Source organism: Hemiscyllium ocellatum, chromosome 43 (assembly GCF_020745735.1).
Source record: "Hemiscyllium ocellatum isolate sHemOce1 chromosome 43, sHemOce1.pat.X.cur, whole genome shotgun sequence".
In the NCBI taxonomy this organism is placed as follows: domain Eukaryota; kingdom Metazoa; phylum Chordata; class Chondrichthyes; order Orectolobiformes; family Hemiscylliidae; genus Hemiscyllium; species Hemiscyllium ocellatum.
Genome location: NC_083443.1, coordinates 23,693,790 through 23,718,067, shown reverse-complemented (window position 1 = coordinate 23,718,067; position 24,278 = coordinate 23,693,790). Strand labels below are relative to the sequence as shown.

The following is a 24,278-nucleotide window of genomic DNA, read 5'->3' as shown; positions in this document are numbered from 1 at the left end:
ATGACCAGACCTGGTGTGTGGGGTATGGGATAAGGACATGGCCTCAAGCCCTAAAATTGTTGAACTTGATATTATGTTCAGAAGGCCGCAGAGTTCCCAAGCGGATTGCAGAATACCTACGTTCTGACCTTAAAACAGACCCTGATCTTTCAATTGCCTGCCATGTCAGCTCTCCACCATGTTCCCTGGCCAACATCTCTGTCTCAGGCTTCCTGCAATGCTCCAGTGAAGCTTAACACAAGCTGGAAGAACAGTAACCTCATTTTCTGCTTGGAAATTTTGCAGCTTTCAGGACTTAGTGTCAAGTTCAACAATTTTACCCCAACTCCCACACACCAGGCCTTGTCATCACATCCATTACAACCACACGCAATCCATTGTGAGCTACTAATAGCCCCTATTAGCAGCTATATATTCCCCCAGAATGACCTTTAACTACTCCTTTGTCTGTCCAAGTTTTTATCTCTCTTTCGGCTTAATCACCACCTATTGTTTACACTCTCCTCCCCTACCTCCATCTTCTGCATAAATATCAATCTTGTTCTCACTATCATCAGTTCTGAAGATGTGTCACTGGTCCTGAAACATTAACTTTGATTTCTGTCCATAGCTGCTGCCAGACCTGCTGAGTTTTTTCACCAATTTCTGTTTTTGTTTTTGCTTATGATTGCCAGCATCCACAGTTCTTCCGTCTTTTCTTGAAACTGAGCTCAAGAACAGATCAACTGGATGAGACCTAAGTGGCTCTAGAAAAGGCAAGACAGTATTTTTAGGCTACACCAGCCGAAAGTATAGTTAGAAATAGTTTTTAACCTGAATTGTATGGTTTGGTGTTCAACAAGAATTTTAGGTTTTTGGATTGTATGGACCTTAAAAACAACGTATGAGAAGCTACTTTATCAGGTTTGGACTTATTCTTCACCAAGGTTTTATAGTTATAAATAAAAGAATAAGATTGACTGTGTAAATTATAACTTCTAAGAAAAAGGCTTGAAAAGTGAATTGAGTTAACTCAGAAAAAAATTATTATTTTTTTTAATTTCAAGGTTATGTCCATCCTTCTACATGGTGATGCTGCTTTTGCAGGGCAGGGTATTGTGTATGAGACAATTCATCTCAGTGACCTCCCATCCTATACTACACATGGTACTATCCATGTGGTTGTTAATAATCAGGTAAGGAAACATACATCTGAGCTAATATGAATTTGTCAAATATATTAGGAAATTGCTAAATTATTTCTGATCAGTGAAATTAATCTGATACAATTGTTAATCTTGGAAATCAAATGCTGTTGCAGATTGGGTTTACTACAGATCCTCGCATGGCGCGCTCATCTCCATATCCAACCGATGTTGCACGTGTTGTGAATGCGCCTATCTTTCATGTAAATAGTGATGACCCAGAAGCAGTGATATATGTCTGTAAAGTAGCTGCAGAGTGGAGGAGCACATTCAATAAGGATGTTGTAGTTGACCTGGTAATTGTTATATATTACTTTGAAGTAATTGACATGTTACGGACATAATTCCATGTATATTTCGACAAACTATATGGTACAATTTCATCAATCATTAAATAGATTTAGCTTTTTTTCCCCTCATCTGTACTGGAATGATATGGTTTAGAATAATTTGTAGACTGATAGCTGTTTATAGCATAGAAGGTGGCCATTCAACCCATGATGCCTGTGCTTGTAAAGAAAAATCTGATTAGTTTAATCCCATTTACCAGCTCTTGACCCATAGTTCTAAAGGCTATGATAACACAAATTAATATCTAATTCTTAAAGTTTACGAGTTTATGACTCAACCACAGTTTAAGGTGTTGAATTCTAGACTCTATACCTCTGGGTAACAAATATTCTGCTCAACTTTCCTCTTAACCTTATGCTTCTTACCTTCATTCAATGCTCAAGGTTATTACCCCTCTACTCATGAAAAACATGCTTTCCTATCCACCTTATCTGTGCCCTTCACTGTCTTATAAATCTCAATCAGTGGCCTCTAAATCTCGATTGCTTCAAGGAAAGAAGCCCAGCCTATCCAATCTTTCCTCTCATGTTAGATCCTCCACCCAGGTAGCATCCTGGGTTAACTGGTGTTTACACAATTCAGCACAATCTTCTTGCTTTTGTATTCTATGTCTTAGCTAAGACCATTTCTGTGGTACCCCATTCAGATTTCCACATCCCTCTATCATCACCCTCTGCTTCCTGCCTCTTAGTCAATTTTGGATCCACTGTACTATTTTACCTTGAATTCCATGGACACTTAAAAGCTTTATTAAAGTCCATGTAGACCACATCAATATTCCTGGTTAGCTTCTCAAAAATTTGATCAAATTTATCAAACACTACCTTCCCTTAAATTCATGCTGCTTATCCCTGATTCACCTAGTAATTTCCCTATCATCAATGTTAGACAGACTGGTTTATAACTTTCTGGTATAGCCCTTCCTTTTTAAATAATGAGACATTGTTTTCAATCCTCCAGTCCTCTGGCATCTCACCTGTGGTCCCTGATATCCCCTTCCTTGCCTTTCTCAACATACGTTGAGATGGACTGATCACCACACCTATGGTAGATAAGAAGCAAAATTCTTAAATTGCATCCAGGAGAACTTTTTTAGCTCATATGTAGAAGGTCCAACCAGACGGGATACATTTTACCTGGGTTGCATATTTAAACACTTGGATGGGTGCTAAATCGCTAGTACCTCCTTTCTATGTTAATTTATTTTAATATTTCATAGTCTTCCAGCCTGATGTCTATACTTGCATAATCCCTTTCCATCGTGAAGACCAACATAAAGTATCATTGTGGACTGGGCTCAAGGCTTCTATGCCTACACACAGATTACCTCTATGGCCTCTAATTGGCTCTACTCTTTCTTCGTCATCCCCTTGCTGTTTATGTATTAAAAAAGTGTTTTTGAGTTTTCCTTTATTCTATTCACCAATGCTTTCTCATGCCCCATTTTAGTTTTCTTAAATTTCTTTACAAGCTCCCTTGAACATTTTGTACTGCTCCATGGTCTTTACTGTATTGACCCATTAGTATATGCCATAAGTTCCTCTTCTTTTCCCTTAGTCCTAAACTTTATGTCCCTTGACATTGAGGATTTTCTGACCTTTGTCTCACATTTTGTCTTTAGAGGAACGTTTTTTGGCCCATACTGACACAATTTCCTTCTATGAATGCCTCCCAATGTTCTGACACAGTTTTATCTGCGAGCACTCCGCCCAGTCTACTTGAGTCAAATTGTATCTTATCTCAGTAAAGTTAGCCATTCCCTGGTTTAGAACTTTTATTCACAGCCCATTCTTTTCCATACTATGCTAAATTTAGCTGAATTGTGGTTAATCCTCCAAAATGCTTCTCTTCTGCTTTGCCTTCACCTACCTGGGCTACTTTCTGAATATTAGGTCCAAATCCTCCCCTCTCTTGTTGGGCTTTCTACATATGAGCAACAAAAAGGTTCCTGGATGCAATTTAAGACTTTTGCTCCTTAACTACCACAGGTGTGGAGATCAGTCCATAAGTTTGGACAAAATGGAAGAGAGCTTCAGTGTGCATCTGAAAAGCTCCATTTCACCTCTCAGAATAGGCCATCAGTATCAAAAATAATCAACTTGATCATACAGGATTATTTAAATAGCTCAGTAAATGATGTTTTGAGTGTTCATGAAGATTTTTGAATGTTTTGTTGTCACATTTTGACTAAGGCAATTGAAATAGTAGGCTTGATTTTCTTTTTCAATCAAGCTTTTAAACAAATTCTGACACCATCTGAGGTCTTAATAATTTTGCAAAATAAATAATGCAATACAAGAAAGGTTTTGAGCTTGGATAATTATATCCTCCATCTTAATGTAACTGGTAGGTTTGCTATCGTAAAAGGGGACACAATGAAATGGATGAGCCAATGTTCACTCAGCCACTGATGTACAAGCAGATCCAACAGCAAGCATCTGTTCTGAAGAAATATGCAGATAAATTGATATCTGAAGGAGTTCTGACACTGCAGGAGTATGAGGTTTGCACTGTGTACCAGTAAATAGTTGTGTCTCAAACTTGCAGTCTTAATGAAGGATAATTGTTTGATTGGGTGGATTTTAATATACTTCCATGACAAGTTCGATGGCAGCGAGCATTTACTCAATTGAAATGTAATGGCTGGTGTCCCCAATATCATTCCACCTCTGCTGCAAATAAAGTTACGGTGGTAAGGCCCATGGCTTACCACTTCTGTCTCGTCACTAATTAAGACCTGTAAGTGGGGGTGAAGTGAGCAAGGGGGAATCTTTCATCCAAGGACACAGTGCCTGGTTAAGGGACACAGCCTCGGGAAGGGGAGGCCCACTGAAAGCTTCCTTCCTGTCCTTGGCTCCTGCCGCTCCTCCTACCCACCCAATACTTCTCATACCTCCATCACTCACTTGCACATGGGTCCCATTCATTAATGAATCTGGCCAAATGTGTGTATAGTACCAGCAGCTCCACATTGGCACTAACAATCAGTGGATAGCTCTGTCTGGCCAGCAACTTCCAGTCGGTGGGAAGTCTGGCTCCAGGATCCTTGATCCTAAGGAAGGCCCAGCATGTCTATGTGCCTAATTAGCACTTAAATCAGCAGGTTTCCCAAAAGGAGATGATGCGGGCCTTCTGCCAGTTATCCAGCTTGTGGCAAGACTCCCATTGCCACCATTAAATGCAGCTGACTGTGGGGCTCTTTAACCCATAAAGATTGCTATTCTGTAATTCTGTACTTACGACATATAGTTTTGATCCACAGTTGCAATTCAGTATAAATAACCCCCATGTTGTTTTTGATGTATACACTGGCTGATTTGAGACTCTCTAGTAATGGTTCGGACATGTACTGCCAGATCTCGTCAAGTAGTGCTTGACTGACTTACTTTTCTCTTCCCCTCCTGTGGGGAGCACCTGGTCTCATTTCAGGTGGCTCCTCTTTGTAAATTGCAGAAATTGTAATGAGAACTTAATTGGAATGAGACTTGCTTGTAGTCATGACTTTATTAAAGATTGCGATTTAATGATTAAATATAAAATAGTGATTTTTATTCAACTGATATTGTGCATTTTAAAACAATCAACCAAATTCTGCTTTGGTTTTCTGATTGTGATTTTCTTCCAGCTATGTTACCTGCAGACGTTGTACCTAGTTTGGCATAAATTGATATATGCATTTGTTGACTGTGTCTGTTTCTAGGAGGAAGTAGCAGACTATGACAGAATTTGTGAGGAAGCCTTTACCAGAGCAAAGGATGAGAAAATTCTGGAAATCAAAGAATGGCTAGATTCCCCTTGGCCAGGTGGGCAAAATGTGATAGCCTAATAGGAGTTTAAATGTCTCAGACTCTTATAAAGTTACACAAAGATGAATTGATGAATTTGTTCTATACAAAGGTGTAAAAATAAGCCAGTAGAAACTTATAGCTATTTAAAAAAATTGATTCACAGCAGTTTATTTTATTTGTTATGGGGATGTGGGCTTCACTGGCTGGGTCATTTTTTATTGCCCATCTCTAATTGCCCCAGAGAATGTGCTGATGAGCTCCTTGAACTGGGAAGAGGATAGTTTTAAAAATAGAATGTAAATAAAAACAAATTATCAAACTGGTTTCCATTGTTATTGTTTGAAATATAACCTCAACACTTTGTTAACCTCAGTCTCAAAATAAGCATTGTCCTTATTTTGCTGTTACACTTCTTGATAAATAGTAGCAGTATTAAATGATACCTCAAAGTATTTAAAATTAAGTTAATTCTTTTAGAGAAATTTATCATTTTTCCTTGTACCATCAGCTTAATGATTACAAAGACATTATACTTTTATCTTAGGTTTCTTTACTCAAAGTGGAGAGCCAAAGAGTTTGACTTGCGCCTCCACTGGTGTTTCTGGAGAAGTCCTCCAGCATATTGGGAATGGAGCCAGCTCAGTGCCAGTAAAGGATTTTACCATTCATTCAGGTATATGTGAACAAATCATGGATGTTTGGTGACAATACGTTAAATGCAAATATTTTGTGTCAGAAATATTTCTGGAGATTAACACTATCAGGCATGTGCTGATTTATTTTCTAATTTGGGCTTGAACTTGTTTTTGTTTATCAAAAACTTAACAGTGTTAGCTGCCAGCTGACTAAACTGCCTGTGGAGTGGGAGGTGGACTGAAAAGGAGCAGTGGGTCAAAGCAAACACCATCTGCTGCTCAAAGGAGCACAAATGAGCTGCTTTCCTAATTTGGCATGAATGTTGAATTGCTTTAAATGTGAACTTTCCACAGTCAGCCAGCCAAATACAAGCGCTTATGTCTAATATTCAAATAAAATACATTTTGAACAGAGCAGGATTCATATTACCCCATTAGTCTTTTTTATGTATTAGAGTACAGCAGTATGTTTTTGGCCATCTGCAGCTTGCGTCCTTTCCCTTCTCCTCCCCACCCAACCGCCCCCCCCACCCCCCCCGCCGGCCCAATCCATGATGGGCTTGGTACAGCGACAAATCTGTCACTGGCTGAAATAGAGGCAGAGTTGGATAAAGGTGGTTGCAGGTGTGTTTAATTATTTTAATATAAAAGAAGGAAATATAAAATTTGATTCATGTTGCACCTTTGAAGTGACCTGCCAGCCTGACAGTGTTTCTTGTACACCGATATAATTGGTCTTTTACTACATATTACAAAAGTGGTATTGCAATTTTTAAACTGATGTAATCATTAAATGGATTTTTCAGCAGCTTATAAAAAGAATGGATGGAATCGGAGTACAATAAAATGAGGAAAAACAAGAAACCCAACTGTCAGTTTTGTAATAAGTCAAAAAGCTTACAGGTTCAATCTGTGGTCTGTGCAATTATATTTCAGTTAGGATGGTTGTAGGAAACCGTGAATCTAAGCTTCAAATCCTGAGTTTTCATATTGTTACAACACCCTTACTTTCACATTACATAAACTTCAAGCTGAAGCAGGTTGTCTGCCACTCTGAACCCTACCCAGGATGATGACCACAATGCTAGTGTCATTGGGGGCAGACAGTGACCTAACACCATTTTCTGCCATTGGTCATTTATACTTGACAGAGTGATTGAGAATCAGTCCTTTAGCATTTGCAAATTATTGTTAAAGTCAAATGAGTCTACCCAGTAAAATTCACAAACAACTGTTAAGGGCACCAGTGATTGTTCTTCCATTTCCCTGGAAAGAGAAACTATATTGTAAAAAGGTTGTAAGTGAACACAAATGCAGAACTCCAGAGCTAAATTTTTCCTTTTTTTCAGATAAAATTTATTTCAGGGATTTTCAGAGTGGGCTTCCTGCCAGAGTTTGTGGTGAATTTTTTATGCATTCTTCTGCTGCTCCCCAATTAAGTGTGCATTCGGGCTTGAAAGCACCCTTCTTATGGAATCATGCAGCAGCAAAGATGGAAATGCTTGCCATCACCAGGACCTTGTATTGTTCACACTACTGGCATCATATTGGGGAGCACGGTGTCTCAGTTGCTAGCACTGCTGCCTCACAGCACCAGAGACCCAGATTAGATTCCAGCCTCAGGCACCTGTCTGTGTGGAGTTTGCACATTGTACCTGTGTCTGAGTGGGTTCCCTCCAGGTGCTCTGGTTTCCTCCCACAGTCCAAAGATATGCAGGTTAGGTGAATTGGCCATGCTAAATTGCCCATGGTGTTCAGGAATGTGTAGTTTAAGTGCATTAATCATGGGAAATGTAGAATAATAGAGTAGGGGAATGGGTCTGAGTGGGGTACTCTTCGGAGGATGGTGTGAACTTGTTGGGCCAAATAGTCTGTTTCGACACTGTAGGGATTCTATTCTATATTTAAAACTCAACTGGACACCACTTCAGGGAAAATTCTGCTGTTGGAGGAATATGTAACACAAAGGAAGAATTAGAGATGGGGAAGAAATACCTCAAAGTAATCCTTATCCCATGAATGAATTAAAAAACAACTTTAGCTATTCTTACTTGGACCTGTATACACACACACACACACACACACACACACACACACACACACACACACACACACACACACAATGGATTGCAACAGATGAGGCAGATCATCACCACCTTCTCCATTTAGAGATAGGCAATAAATTCAGGCCTATCCAGTGACACAAATATTCCATAAATGAAAAGAAAATAAGTTGTGAAGTCTATCTGGAAAAAAACATTGCATCTATATTTTCCCTGCCCTGGTAAAATTGAGACAATGACATTCATTTTGTCAAAGCAGGGTTTTTCAGTTTAATTCAGTGAGCTCCATCAAGTTCCATGCAACTAAGAAATTACTGTTCCATTTCACTGTGCACATATTTTTCCAGGTGGAGACATAAACAGTAACACATCCTTACCGATAATGGTTTCTGTAATTATGCTAATCACAGATTTATTTAAAGGAGACAATTATAGCTTGATGGCTTAAGAAATTCTCCAGGGTAATATTTGCTAAAGTCTTTGTTCCATTTTTATTCAGTATGGAAGTGAAATTTACTTGTATTGGAGTGCTTAAGATAAAACAGGTATACCTGTTGAAATATCCTAGGCTATGACACTCATGTTCAAGTGAAATACCCAGACTTTTCTTAAGTTTGAACCATCAAAACTTGGTAACAAGATTGTTGGAACACAGGTATCATGCATAGGATGTCTGATAGGACTTCTAAAGCTGACAAAAAGCAGAGCTATTATGCTATTTATTATCGATGTGCCAGATGTGCATGAAGGGACTTTATCAATGATGTATAACAGCTAAGGGCTGTTTCTTAATTGTGTTATTTATCTTCATGTCTTTAAAGTATATTCTTAAGCATCATATCATCTTAAAGGAAACCTTAGTAATAATGTTTTTAAACAGCACTTTCTGGTAAATTTTAAAGTATATATGAATTCCAATGGAAACAGTCATGCAGCAATACCTACTAATAATCCCTGGATTCTGAAGGATTCACTGCATGTTTTGCACACAACACAATGATTGGCAGACGTTCCTGGGAAAAATATGCCTGATAACCATCTATGTTCCTATTATATAGCTATTAAATTAAATTCTTTGCTCCATATTCTAAAAATGTTTGTGGGAAATGGCTTTCTGTCATTACTTATATTTCACTGCAGACAAACACTTCCGTGCATCCTCAGTGGACTTTGGTTTCTGTTTGTTAATTCGTAACCTAATTCAAACCTCTAATGGCTCAATGGGTAATTTCACTGGCTGTTATGAATGGAACCAGCCAGACTGAAAGAAATTAGATACTACTGAATGACTAGTTTCAATTAATTGGTGTTGTGGGGAAAGAAAATTGTAGTCGGTCTTTGTGTCTTCTGACAAGAGAGGAGAAAATCAGGTACAGAATTTGCTGTTATCTGCCCCACTTTGCCTTGCTGGAGTTCAAATGTTTAGAGTACTCTATATCTTGACTTACCTTTTAATGCAGGCACAAAGTTAAATAGCTTGTCATGGTTGCCAGCAGTGATCAATCAAGAGAGTGGACACATTGCTGTACATCATCGTGCTATGTCAATCTCACACCTGCATTGTATGCCAGCCCTGGTCCGAGTGGTGTTATTGCTAGATAAGTAATCCAGAGACTCAGGTTATATTCCAGGGATGCAGGTTTGATTCCTGCCATGGCAGAAGGTGGAATTTGAATTCAATAAAAATAAATCAATGGAATTAAGAGTCTAATGCTGATCAAAAGACTATTGCCAATGGATGGAAAACCCCAATGGTTCACTAACGTCCTTTAGGAAACAGCCATCCTTACCAGGAAGCCGTGGAGGGAAGAACATCTGACCTGATCAGTTACATCCTGGAAACAACAACTTGATGTTTAGTGGTGTCGTCATGATCTTGAGGCAGATTAGAAAGAGAGAGAGTTGATGTTCAGCCTCTGCAAGATGGAATTTACCATACCAGACAACAACTGCATCACCATTGTCAAAACATTTGATAACAAAGAGAACGTTTGATAACAAGGAGAACAAAGTGCAACAAGTCAGAGGGAGAGGAAGTTAGAATGGATAAGGGAAACAGAGAAATGAGGGTGGCTGATGTCACATCAGCAGGTTTTGATGAAGAGATCAAGCAGGTAAGAGGCCAGAAGAGGGTTTCGGGTGTGGAGACTGGAAATGGGCGAAAGAGTCTGTGGAGCACAGAGATGACTCCTGTCCAAAGAATTAAGCAGGAGAGCAAAGATGACAAGAAGAGTTTAGCTTTATACAATGATTTAAATTCATTAAGATAGGGGTGTAGAGGGATAAAACTGAGTCCTTTGCTGAGCATTAATTATAAGCTGCTTTGAAATTCTGAGAGTTGCCAAAAGCACTGCCTAAATGCAGGCTGTCTGTCTTTCTTTCAAATATTTTGCAAAGTCTTCTACCAAACACAGTATTCTATCTTGTAAATGAGTGCGCTGGGAACCGTCTTCTTGACCATACATCTGCGAAAGTTAACATTTCAGCCAAAATCACTCAAAATCTCTTAATTGGATTCTCGCCACTCTGGGATCCTTAAGGATATTGATATGTAGGACTTTACTTTCCATCTGTTCATGAATACTAAGTAATTTCACTTGTTATTCAGGAAAAAAAGGATTTGTACTAAATTGGATCATACCACATCCTTTAGAGATTGAATCTATTTCTTATACTATTCAAACAATAAAATAGAATTGTAACGTACAGAGAAGATACAGCTTGCATTTATGTGGGACTTTTTATGTTTATCGTCAGGCCATCCAGTTCATTGCAGACAGGATTGCTCTGTAGGGAAATGTGACGGCCAGTGTATGCTGTATACGAATGACCCACAAAGTGAAAAAGAATGGTCAGATCATGTGCTTTTGGTGGTTGTGCCTGAGAGGAGAATGTTGTGCATGGTATTGGTATTATATTCTGCTGTTTGAATAAAGCCTTGAGACAGTTTACATCTCCCTCCACAGAAGTAGTTTTACTGACAATACACTGCTTTCTCAGTACTAATCTCACGTATTAGCCTATGTACGTTATGCTCACAAATTCTTCACTGCAACCTGAACAAATAACGTATCTTGGAGACTAGTGTGTCAGGCAAGCTGTCACCAACTAAAAGATGAACAATAACATTCCCAGAATAAAATGTTAAAAATATATTTCATGGGGGGGAACAATTTGAATCTTTTTCCAGATTGAAAGGTTTGATTTATACCATGAAAAAAGTCTTTTAATCACTGATATTTACATCTTGTTTCAATTTGTTTTACCCTTTTTTTGTTATTTACCTGAAAAACCATTGATAACTTTTCCAGGTTTGTCTCGTATCCTGAGGGGGCGAGCAGAGATGGTCAAGAATCAAATGGTTGATTGGGCATTGGCAGAGTATATGGCATTTGGTTCTTTGCTGAAAGAAGGAATACACGTAAGGCTAAGTGGACAAGATGTTGAGCGAGGCACCTTCAGGTAAATTGAAGTATTAAAAATTAGTGCACAACCCAAACTTCCACATCACATTGTGTCAAATTTGTAATGTGAAATCTATGGAAAGCTGAGTTTTTTTGTCAGTTTACACTTTTTGATTTTGAGATAATAGAGTAAAATATAGCTTGTTTTGTTTGCATTCAATTATTCCAAAACCTGTTGCTGTTGAATTTATAATTTTCACTTTCTTAAAGGTTAATGTAATTTATTTTTCTTGAGTAAATAGAAGACTGACAGATAGTTAACATAATCCCACATTTAAAAACAGCGATAGAACATAGGCAATTATAGATTGTAATGTAACATTGATAATGGGAAGATAATACAGAAGAGAATATAAGAACACCTGTAGAAGAAAAATGTAACAAGAATATTCAGTAAGAATTTCATAAGGTAGAAAATTGCTTGACCAATCTTATTGATTTGTTTGATAAGACAGAGTAGACAATGGTAATTCAGTCGATCAAATTTCATCTGGATTTCGAAAGAGCTTTCGATAAGGGACCCTATTAAAGAAAATGTAGGTTCAGGTCCAAGACCCGAGTGGATTTGTATAATAGAACAAAAACAGAAAATGCTGGTGAAACTCAGCAGTACTGGCAGCAGCTTTGCAGAGAAAAACAGAATTAATGTTTCAAGTCCAGTTGTTGCTAGATAGTTTCAGGAACAAAAACGGCGAGTGGGAGTAAAGGTTAGCAGATTTGAGTGGTAGCAGGTGAGAAATGGTGCTCCACAGAGTCAGCAATAGGATCATAGTTATTCACAATTTGTTCACAATTTGCATTAACAACTAGGACCTTGAATCTGAACACAATTTCTAAATTTATGGATTATGTCAAATTGAAAGTTAGTTAAAAATGTGGAGGATTGCAACAAATCAGATTAGAATTGGCAAATAGTTGACAAATGAAACTCAGTGCAGATAGATGTGAGTTTGTAATTTTTAGTCAGAAAGCAGGAATGTCACTTAAAACCAGGTAGATGTGAGACTAGATGGATGGGGAGCAAAAACTTCTTGAAGTACCAATACCTTAATAACTATAAATTTTGCCACAGTTAGCAAGACCATATAAAAAGAAAACAAACAAACACTGGTATTTATTTCTAGAGGGACAGAATTGAAAATATCTTAATTCATGCTTTGTTACTTTTGCAGCCATCGTCATCATGTATTACATGATCAAGATGTAGATAAAAAGACTTGCATCCCCATGAACCATTTGTGGCCAGACCAAGCTCCTTACACTGTTTGCAACAGCTCACTTTCTGAGTTTGGTGTGTTAGGTATGTGAAATGAAAATCCTTTCTCTTTGTGTTTAATTTTAACATTTAACAATTGATTCGAGTGAGTGCTGCACCAGGACTGGTGTTGAGGTAACAAGAACTAAGTTATTAAGGATTCAAAGATTTCAGTTAAGTGGTTATTTACCTATTTAAAAGAGGGAGTGCAGCGAAGATTGACTGGCCTGATACCAGGAATATTTTATAAGGAGATATTAGTTTAACTGGGCCTCTATTCATTCGAGTTTAGAAGAATGAGAGGAAGTCTAACTGAACTATTTCCCCTGATTGCAGAGACTAGAAGCAGGAGTCACAGTCTCAGGATAGAGCATCATTTAGGACTGAGATGAGAACACAATTATTTAGTTAGAAAGTGGTCAACCTGTGGAATTTCATACCGAAGTGGACTCTGGATACTTGATAACTTTTTTTATATATTAAAGATATGAGGGATGGGGATTCAAGATGGCAGCGATCTAACATCTTGCCTTGCTGACCTCTGCACCATAACTCAGGTGAGGTGGTGCTTTTACCCTTCATATCTCAGAGTTTTGGAAAAAATGGTAGGTTTAAGCTACTAGAATTGTTATATATCTTTTTTAGTATGTAGGGAAGATGACTAAAGGCAAAAGGCCACATGGATCGCAACAAGCAGGGCATTCCTCTGCAGCAATGGATGCACCCACAGCCGCAGCGTCAACCACCATGGAACCCCTGCTGGATTTACCTGCACAGCAGGGTCTGGCTTCAGAGTTCGTGAAACTTTGGGAAAAGATCGAGGCAGCAATGGAAGTGACCCGTGCCAGGCTGGAACGATCTTGGCCATGCTACAGAAGCATGAGTGGGAGATACAGAGTCTCAGACAGTGCATGGAGGAGGTCAAGTAGCAGAGCATGGCATCAGAAACCATGGCCAAATCCTTGGCAGGACAGATCCAGGCCCAAAAGAAGCAGGTACGGGCCTTAGTGGAGCAGCTTGATGATTTCAAAAATCGAGGTTAAAGAAAGAACATCCGTATTATTGGGATGCCGGAACAAGAAGAAGGTGATCAGCCAGTCAGTTTTTTTGAACAGTGGCTACCGCACTTTCGCTCCCCCCCACCCCCCCGCCCCCACAATCCATCACAGCTCTTACTTGTGACTCCAAAATGATGAATATGGCATTTCGGAAATTTTATTCCAAGCTGTATCGGTCAGAAGGCTTGAGGACAGGCTTGTTAAGATGGAGTCCTTTTTTAAGAACTTAGACCCTTCCGGCTGTGACTTTGAAACAGAATATGGCATTGAGATAGATGATCATTCATGATCATATTGAGTGATGGAGAAAACACAAAGGGCAAATTGGCCTACTCCTGCTCCTAGTTTCCAATATTCACTCCTCCAATTACAAATTTCTATTTACTCAGTAATGTTTTAATCCAATGTTGTATAGCTGGATGACTTTCCAATTAATAGTTTTTTCTCTGTAACCGTTCTGGAAGTCAAATTGTATCAATAGCTAGCATTGGCAGCTGACTTATTCCAGGTTCTCTGAATATCTTTATTAGTTTACCTCCTTGATTCGAAGAAAAGGAAATAACTCTCCCTTTTAGATAAAACATTCAAATTTGATTCTTTTTATTAATAGGTAAGGAAGGATTTTCTTGATTGTCCTACATAATCTCTCCATTCTTGGTGAATTCTAAGAAAACATTCCTTTTGTATGACAGCCAAGTTTTCATTACCTGTCACTAAATGCATTGCCAGTACATGCTTTACAGTAGACTCTAACATTTTCCTAAAAACAGATGTTAAGGCAACTGACCTGTAGTTACTTGCTTTTTCTTTTTTCTTTTATTTTTCAACATGTTTTAATTTGCATTGGCAATTTTCCAGTCTCCCAGGATTGGAAATGAATTCAAGAATTCTTGGATTACTACCACCCATCCACAACCTCTTTTGCAAAAGACTTGTGTTCCCTATAAACCATTTGTGGCCAGATCAAGCTCTTTACACTGTTTGCAACAGTTCACTTTCTGAGTTCGGTGTCTTAGATATGTGACATGAAGTCAAAAATCATTTTTCTTTGTGTTTAATTATCTAGGACAAACCCATCTGGATCAGAGAACTTATCTGCTTTTAGCTCCATTTCTCAAGTGATAGCTATCATATTTATTTCCTTTCCATCTTTGCCTTTTGATTATTGAGTTAACCCTTGGGTTCCACTCCAGATTTTGTCTCAGGATTTACTTCCTTAGCCGTCAATTTTTCCATTGCATGTACAAGGCATTTCATATACTGGTCCCTTTCGTTATTTTGACATTCTGAACACTTGTAACTGCTGTTTAACCTGCTGCGTGTTTCCAGTTTTAATGTTTCATTTTGCCTTTTGCCATGTTTATTTTGCATTTACAGTATTCCATTCTTTTGAGAAATTCGTTATTATTTCTATGAAATGTAGCCTCCTTTTTACTGCTTGCAGCTGCATTTTCCTGTGAGGATTTCTGCTTTTGGCCTAATTTTCAATTTAGTTTTCAATGAATTGATCAGCCTTTATGTTAAACAGCAGGCCACATTTCTGTTTTAAATAAAACTTCTGGTATGTGAATAGACTCCCAATAAGTGATTAATGGAGGTTGTAAAATATGGGTAATTCCCAAGTGGTCTAACAATGTACTGCCGTTTAATGCCATGAATGCTGTAAAGTAACCCATTGATTCAGTATTACAAGAGCATTTGAGGATTTCCCTAAAGTTCTGTTGTTTGGGTGACAGTCAAATAAACAGGTACAAGGAAGATTCATTAAAACAGCCTTACAAATAGCTGGGCTGCCAGATGTTGCCAGATTATACTGGCACCTGTTCAAAACTTGGATGCTTTCTATCAAGTTAATGCCGAGTGTAAAATGAGTACCTGGGGCTGTAAGTGCTGCAATGGGAAAACTTTCTGACTAAATGATATGAAGCTAAATATGGAGTTGAAATAAAATTTCACCTATAACTGAATTCAAAAATTGGTTCAAATTCTAAATATTCAGTGATCAAGTAATATATAATTTAAGGAGAGATTGCATTTTTTTACAAACATGAGCATATGCTCATAAGTTTGGAATGATATTTAATAATTACACTCACTGCCATCCAAATACGCATGATTGACTTTTCAGTTTATTAGTTTACATAAAAACGTGTTTAATTTTAGATCATTTGACAGGTGTTAGGATGAAAGCTACTTTGCTTATTTTTTCAATAAATGGCTAGTAGGTGGGACTGCAATTGCTTGTTTCCGCATTCAACCTGATAGCATTTTCTCTGTTAGCTTTTCTTTTAAACCCCTTGTTAACTTCAGAGTATCCCAAAGACTTAGTGTTCTTCTCTGTCTCTATGTGCTGCCCCAAGGCCATAGCATTCACAGTCATGGCATCTTCTACAGGTATATCAATGATACCCAGTTGTATCTCTCCACTGCCTCTCTCAACCCCTTCACAATCAATGATGTAAGATTGCATGTCCCACATTCAGTCTTGCAGAAACTGAAGCTTTTCAAGTTAAATATTGGTAAGAGAGAAAGCATTGTTCTCAAACTGCCCTGCCATAACTCCATATCCTTGCCACTAATTTCAAACCTTTCCTGAGAAAATGCCTTGGGTTAAACCAGACTTTTCATAATGTCAATATTCTTTGCAATGCTGAATAGAGCTTCTAACCTTCTCTACCACATTACTCCACCCATTTTTCACCCTTATAGATTGCCTTTTCTGATTCTCCCTCAGCTGTCTGTTGCTGAAATGCTTATCCATGCTCTTGTCAGCTTCCGTGCTGGATAATTTCAATATTCTTCTAACCCGGTTTTCAACCCACATTTCCTTAAACTTCAGCTCATGCAAAAATCTGTTGCTAATTTTCAATACCACATTACATCCCATTGCCTCTGTCCTTGCTGACTGACTGTGCCTCAACAGATCCAGTTTCAACTCATTGTCCTTTGTCATTTCTCTTCTTTCCGTCTCTTTCCTCCTTGCTCCAGACTTAGCATCATTCTCCCACACATCATGCCTATCTCATGCTATTCCATTCCATTCCAATTTCATCCAACCAGTGCTGGCCTCTTATAGATTGTGCCTTCTGCACCCATCCTGACTTGGTTCTGCCATTGACTGCTGTGTCTTCAGCCACCAGGACCACTATGCTCTGAAATTTCCTCTCTAAACCTGTACCCCTCTCCTCTTTTAATACCTTCTTGAAAACATTATTGTTCTTTAATCAGTTATCTGGTTTTCCCTTTGATTGTTTGGATCAGTACTCGTTTTTGTCTGTATTGTGTTGTTTTGAGACACTTTGTGATGTTTTTTAATGTTAAAGTTGTTGTCACTGTTGCATCAGTTTGAAATGTTATTTTCTTTCAGAACACAAAAAATGTTTTCAATTTCAAAGTTTCTTCACAATATGAAAATTAGCATATATATAGGTTAATTTTGCAAATAAAATAATTAGTGTTAGTGTAATGGTTAATAAACCATGAGATAAGTCACATATTAAAGTGAATTACTGTATGACCATACTTACCTGTGTTCTCACTGTTGATGCAAATATGTAATTTTTTTTCTTCATTCTTGGGATATGAGCATTGCAAGTTAGATCTGAAACTTTGCTCATTTGCAATGTCTTGAGAAGGTGGTAGTGAGCTTCCTTCTTGAACCACTGCAGACCGAGTAATGGAAGAACACCCATGCTATTACAAAGAGAATTCCAAGATTCCCTTGGATGAAAAAAGATTGACATTTATATAGCATCTTTCACAAACCCAGGATTGCCCCAGAATATTTTGCTGTCAATGAAATACTGATTAAGTGTGTAGTCACTGTTGTAGTGCAGACAATGGGGATGTAGGGGAGGTAGAGGCATAGTGGTGAAGTCACTGGATGAATAATCCAGAAATCCAGGCAAACACTTTTGGAATATGGGTTTTAAATCTCACCAGAGCATATGGTGAAATTTATATTCAATAAAAATCTCAAATTAAAAGCTGACCTAATGATTGTTGTAAAAATGCATCTGGGTCCCAAATGTCTTTTAGGGAAGGAACTTTGCCATCCTTTCCTGGCCTGGCCTAGATGTGACTCTGCACCCCAATATGGTTGACTCTTAAATGTCCTCTGGCATCCAGAGATGAGCAATTAATAGCCAATGATGCGCATATCCCATGAGCAAATAAAATAGAAGTACCTCTACACATAATGCTCTAAAATAGTTTTCCCCAAACCTTTTCTCATCACGATCCAATATTGGTGGTTGAAAGATGCCAAGACTTTGAGAGCAGGGCAGAGGGTGGGGGAGTGTTCTAGGAGAGTGGCATGAGGGTAAAGCTGTTCCACCCATGGGGTATTTAGATAAAAATAACCAACACTGCTGTACACTTTCTTAAGGAGAAGATTCAGACAGACAGATCGGGCAGTTAGGCCACACCCACTATTTAAAAACCTGTGGGATTTAAAGGGGCCTCACAGATATTAGCACTTGGTCAGAGCTCCCAACAGTCATAACGGTATCTGAGCCTGTGGCCCCAACCCTCCTGGTCATGACTTGCATTTTGGGAAGCACTAACTTAAGAGAAAGAGATGAGGATAACCTTGGTCCATAGATTTCTTCACAAGCAGGAATTAATTGAGATCAGCTAGAAACAAACTTCATTTGATAAATGAAAGTAATATGATGCTACTCAGTTGCTACATATAAGATCTGATAAAATTCACCAACCAATAGGAAACCACGAAATGTGAACTTATTTTCTACTTAAGCATTTGGCTTGGTTCAGCTGCTAAGGCAATTAGGAACTGCCTCCTTTTTCTTGAGCAGCCCATTTTGCAATTTATTGTACAGATATTTCTTAATATGATATGCTGACTCGTTTAATAAATGCGTTGTAAGATAATGTGTGTGGGCAGTCAGTTTCCCTTTGTTTGTATCTGTCTCCAGGTCCCATGATTCGTGTTTATTTCCAGAGCTTTGCAGTTTCTCTATTAGAAGTGCTGTTAACTTTTGATTTCTTTTAATTGCAAACATTTATGCATGTATGATTAAAGTTGAGTTGTAACTGTTTAATTGACAGTGATTCAGTACGGAACATTTAAAAGGCAGACAGCTTAGCTGTGGCTGCTTTACCCAGTTTTTTCACATTTGAATTGCTTGCTTGAATAAATGAAAATAGTCCTCCACCTTGTTATATGCAAATATTTTGTCTTGTATCCCGTTATTAAAATATCTAACTGTGATGATACCATGTGTTTTATTTTGTCTTCACTTCACTGATTTGTTTTCTGCCTTGACCCCACCACAGGAAATATTTAAATTCAGCATCCCTTCCATGCTTTGAAATTAGTCTTCTGAAACATTCTTTAGATTATTCCACTAATTCAGCATGTCATGTTTAATAACTTCACCTGTACACCTTGTCTTTGCCAGGGTTCGCCTATGCTCTATGTGTATGACATTAGTTTATCAGATTCAGTGATGGTCACTCTCATGAATTTGCTGTTGTCATTCTGCAACCTTTAAGAACTAAATGCATCCACATGTATCCATCGCCTGCCCCATGCCTACTCTTAATTCTGCCCTCCATAATAATATGGCTATGCCTCAGTCCTCAGCTCCATACCTTTTCACCTGAAATCCTGCTTTCAGAAATGTCCTGAAATAAATCCTTTTCTCTATCTGTAACTCCTTACCATTTTTCCTTTGTGGAATGCACCATTTTACTCTGTTTACAGACATAATTTTGATGAGGGGTGTTTACAATATAAGCTATATTTGATGACAATTGAATATAATTTAACTGGCACAATTAACCCAGAAACATGGGCCCCAGAGTTGGCTTTAGAATCATGACTGAAGTTACCCAGCGTATTTACTGAGAAGTCTAAGAAAAGGAACTTCTGCAAGTTGTAATTGATTTTGCTCCTAAAGATGTAGAGGAAACTGTAGTTTTCAGCAGGTTTCTAACCTATAGATCAGGCTAGAAACAGTTTGTCTGCTTTAATTAATTGAATAGTACCAATCACTGTTCGTTCTTTCTCAGCTTTGTCACATTACTAGGCTCAGTAATTGCACCAAACACTCTGATATAATCAGCATTTACTTTGAATTTTTTTTTGTTAAATGTAAGGGATAAAGCTGAAGAATTGTCACATTTTCAGCAACTAGTAGTTTTAAGAAGTGTATGGTTAAAGACATCAAAATTTGCTTGATTTGGGGCTATGTTCTGTTGAACTATTTAATATGAAACCAAATACAGAGCTTTTGTATATTTGATGTGGAACGGAACTTTTGTCATTGGTGCAAATGTAACAAAATGGAAAAACATTGTCCCCATATATAAGAAATCAACAAATATATTATGCTTTTTTGGTCAAGGAGGATGATTTATGGAAATATGCATTGTTTTAATTAAATTCCATATTTGAATTAAAATGCAATGTTTCATTTTGTGTGAATTCAGTAATAAAGACTGTCAAATTCAATGATCTTCACATTTTTATTGTAGTCAAAAAACTGAAAATGTAATGTCATGTGGTTATTTTTATTTTAAGTTACTTGGACCTGTCTTCTGATCCTAGGCTTTGAACTTGGATTCGCAATGGCTAACCCTAATGCTTTGGTGTGTTGGGAAGCTCAATTTGGTGATTTTAACAACACTGCACAGTGCATTCTGGATCAGTTCATAAGCTCAGGCCAAACAAAGTGGGTTAGACACAATGGAATTGTGCTGCTTCTGCCTCACGGAATGGAAGGGATGGTAAGATTGGTTTTATGTAAATCTACACATATGTTTCATTGTTGAGATACCAAAACTAGTGATTTCTTGCTGTTTTTCTTGACTTGACCTTCCCCTGATAATAAAAATCCTTGAGGATTTACTTACTTTTAATCCACCTGTTAAAACAGATGAATTATATTACACCACAGGGCCCCTTTAACAGTGATCAGCATTTCCTGCTGTTGCACTGTACAGTTATTTTCATCAACCTGTTTGGAATATTATGATACACATCCAAAGAAATTGACTTGAACCTAAGCCTCCTGACTCAGATGTAGGGACACTACCATTAAAGTTACCCAACATATTTTCTAAGAAGTCCAAGGAAAGGAATTTCAAGTTCTAATTGATTTCTGCAATTGAAGAAGCCACCATTCCATGACTAGGAATTGAATTCAGGCTGCGCAATGAAAGTGCCATAAATATAACCACTAGATCACCAGGATAACTTGTCTGCAACAGTATTTTTTAATCAACCTGTTCAGATGTGTTATGACACACATGTGGAGCTGATGGGATTAAAACCTGGGCCTTCTGTCTCAGAGGTTGGGACACTACCACTAGGAGATAGTAAGGACTGCAGATGCTGGACAAATCAGAGTTGATAAAGTGTGGCGCTGGAAAAGCACAGTAGGTCAAGCAGCATCTGAGGAGCAAGAGAGTTGATGGTTCAGCCTTAAGCCTTCATCAGGACTGGGCTGATGAAGGGTTAAACCTGAAACGTTGACTCTCTTGCTCCTCAGATGCTGCCTAACCTGCTGTGCTTTTTCGAGTGCTTCACTTTAACAACTCACACTACCGCTGTACTACAAGAGCCCTGATGAGAATTTATTAGTAGCTACTAATCTCCATAATTTAGTCACTAATTAACCTCCAGATGAGCCAGTTTAGATCACCACACTACATGAAGGATCTGAGCAGTGACACTACAGGAATAGACCAAGTTAAACGTAGCTTCATCTTGATAGTGTTATAATCGACATATAAGATTTGTTATGTTTTAAGACTGTAGCTTTAATTGAGTGTAAAATTATGAGATTCAGATGACCTTGCTGTAGTCTGTCTGACAACAGACATGGGTGATAAAGCCTTTCATTATCTAAGGAAGCCCAGCATGTTTTGCTGGGAAAGAAGGTGTATGGTGTTGACACTTGGGGACAGTGGCAACAGCCATATGTGGAGATTATCAATGAATGCAAACTTTAATGAATGCATAATAATAACTTTAAATGCAGATGAAAGCTATCAACTAGAAGTTAGAATTGCTTGTCTATCAAGTTGTTACTCTCAGATTGTGACAGTAACTATTACAAGCATTTTTAAACCCCAGATTCCATACCCAGAGCAACAGAACATGAAAGAAGTTTTTAAAAAAATACAAGCGTGCCTTTTTAAAAATGTATTATTTTATAGAGTGTGAGCATGGATTGTGTGCCAGGCAAGTAGACTGCTCTGTCCTGGATGGTGTAGAACTTGTTGAGTATGGTTGAAAGTGCATATGTTCATATTTCATTGTACTCTTCACTTGTGCCCTGTGGATGGTGGACAGGCTTTAAAGAGTTGGAAGCTGAGTTACTCACCACAGAATTCCCTTAGTCTTTATCATACAGTATTTTTAGCCTCGGTGTGTCCTCTGGCCTTAAGAATACACTTGCACATTTCTGTTGCTAAACGTCTCTCATGCCTAGAAAAAAGTTTTACTCATCCTTGCAGCACCTTTACATTCCTCTATCATTCACTGGAAAATGTTTGCCTGATAGCAGAAATGTATCCAACCTTTATCCCTCTCTAATACACCTTTACTTGGGCTTCATTTTGAATATTTTTCCAATTAATATTCCTCTGATTTGCTACCCTCATCATTCTAAGTTTCAAATGTAATCCTGAAACATCTCTCTTCTCCATACAGTACCCAAAATATTGAAAATAAGACTGATTGTAAAGTTTTGTGCTTAAACTTACTTCCCCCACCCAGACCCTGATGACATTGTCGTGTCTGTTCCCTTCTATGACTTTATTTTAGTATTCATTACACATAACGTTTTTTTAGAATAGTGGTACTGCCCTGCCAATTGGGCTTTCATCCCTGCTTATCTGCAAATTGTACACATTTCAATACGGATGCATGCCCTTTAGCCTAATTGTTCTGGTTATTTCCACAAATGTTCTGCATTTGACACAAAATTAAAAACTCAACTTTTTAGCTGAAATAAAATATCAACAATGATCAACAATACTTGAACTGCATATGTGGTTCAGTGACTAAGTTATCAAGAATTATACTAACATAGGGGTGCAGGCAAAGCAAGGATTGCTTATATTTAGTTCTAATTGTGTTGTTTTTTCGAAAGGAGCAATAACTAACGCATTGTCAGAGATTTTATTTTGAAGCAGTTCAAACCCACTTTTCAAAATCCTATCAATCTACTGTTAATGTGACCACATTTATAGTTTTATTTCCTCTAATTTACTAAGCTGATTTGTGCTCCTGACTTATGCAGAGGTAATTAATACCAAGGCTTCATCCATTTTGTAATTGGAGCATTGAAATTAATATCACAAATATCAGAAGCTGAATTGAAATTGTAATGATATGAGGCTTATCTTTGATTCAGCTAGATACCAGTTTAAAATAACAGCATTAATTACAGTATTGCAAAGCTAATGTGGAATGAGTCATTGCAAATGTAATTTAAAAACCGTTGTATTGAGCATGTTACATTAATATCGTGCTTTTAAGCTATACAGTTGGAAATATTTCATGTAGTCTGTTTTCATTCTTAATCAAACTTTTAGCATTTAGTTAAGTAATAACCTAATGGGAAACCTATCAATTCTATTAGATTAATTGAATCGTTTCAGGTTCCATTGTCTATATGCTTGACTCAGCAATTAATGCTTCAACCTAAGTACTAGTTTATAATGCCTTGTATGCCTATTTCACTAGCACAGATGGACATTAAATAATTTGAAGAAGCAGTGAGTTCCACTGATATTTTCGCAATTAGGTCCATCAGAAAAATACTTAACAGCTCAGTGAAATCAATTTTGGTTGTCATATTATGTTGAGCACATTGATTTATACAATATTCCTTCATAAATAGTAATTCTTTAAAATTAATGGGAATATGAGAGTCATTGGCTTGAGAGTCACTGGCTCAGGCAGCATTTATTGTTCTTCCCCAATTGGCTTTGAGAAGGTGGAGGTGAGTCACCTCTTGAACTGCTGCTTCCCGCACTCGGGAGTGGGTGCATCCACGGTGCTCTTAAAGCCAAGCTCCACAATTTTGAACCTGCAACAATGAAAAAGCTGCATCATACTTCCAAGTCAGAATGATGAGAGGTTGGGGGTGCTTGTAGCTGCTAGTTCATCTGCAGTCCATGTTATATAAATAGTAGATCCACATTGGAAAAAATCTTAGCAGGTTTCTGCAGTGCATCTTGTAAATGATTCATGATGCTGCCTTTGTTTTCCACTAATGGAAGGAGTAACTCTTTATGGTGGTGGATAGGGTACTGATCAAATAGGCTGCTTTACCTTGTCCTCAACTTTTCAGTGTATAATCTGTGTGTGTTTGACTAAGTTATGATATAAATTATTTTCTTTAAGTGGTGTTTTTGTCTATTTTGTCACCTGTAGTAGTTTTTATTCAGGTTCTTTGTTATGGTCCCAAGGTTCACTTTTGTCACAGTGCTCCCTGCTGGT

The 24,278-nt window shown here is 37.8% G+C and overlaps 1 protein-coding gene across 1 annotated transcript in view; it reads left to right on the top strand.

Moving 5' to 3' along the window:
- ogdhl (oxoglutarate dehydrogenase L) overlaps positions 1–24,278 on the top strand; it is a 101,876-nt gene that overhangs the window by 54,360 nt on the left and 23,238 nt on the right. The window contains exons 10-17 of the mRNA XM_060854406.1: positions 1,047–1,175; positions 1,301–1,480; positions 3,886–4,038; positions 5,236–5,338; positions 5,868–5,996; positions 11,333–11,483; positions 12,658–12,785; positions 20,373–20,551. Coding sequence (XP_060710389.1) covers positions 1,047–1,175; positions 1,301–1,480; positions 3,886–4,038; positions 5,236–5,338; positions 5,868–5,996; positions 11,333–11,483; positions 12,658–12,785; positions 20,373–20,551 — 1,152 coding nt within the window. The remainder of the gene's footprint in view (positions 1–1,046; positions 1,176–1,300; positions 1,481–3,885; positions 4,039–5,235; positions 5,339–5,867; positions 5,997–11,332; positions 11,484–12,657; positions 12,786–20,372; positions 20,552–24,278) is intronic.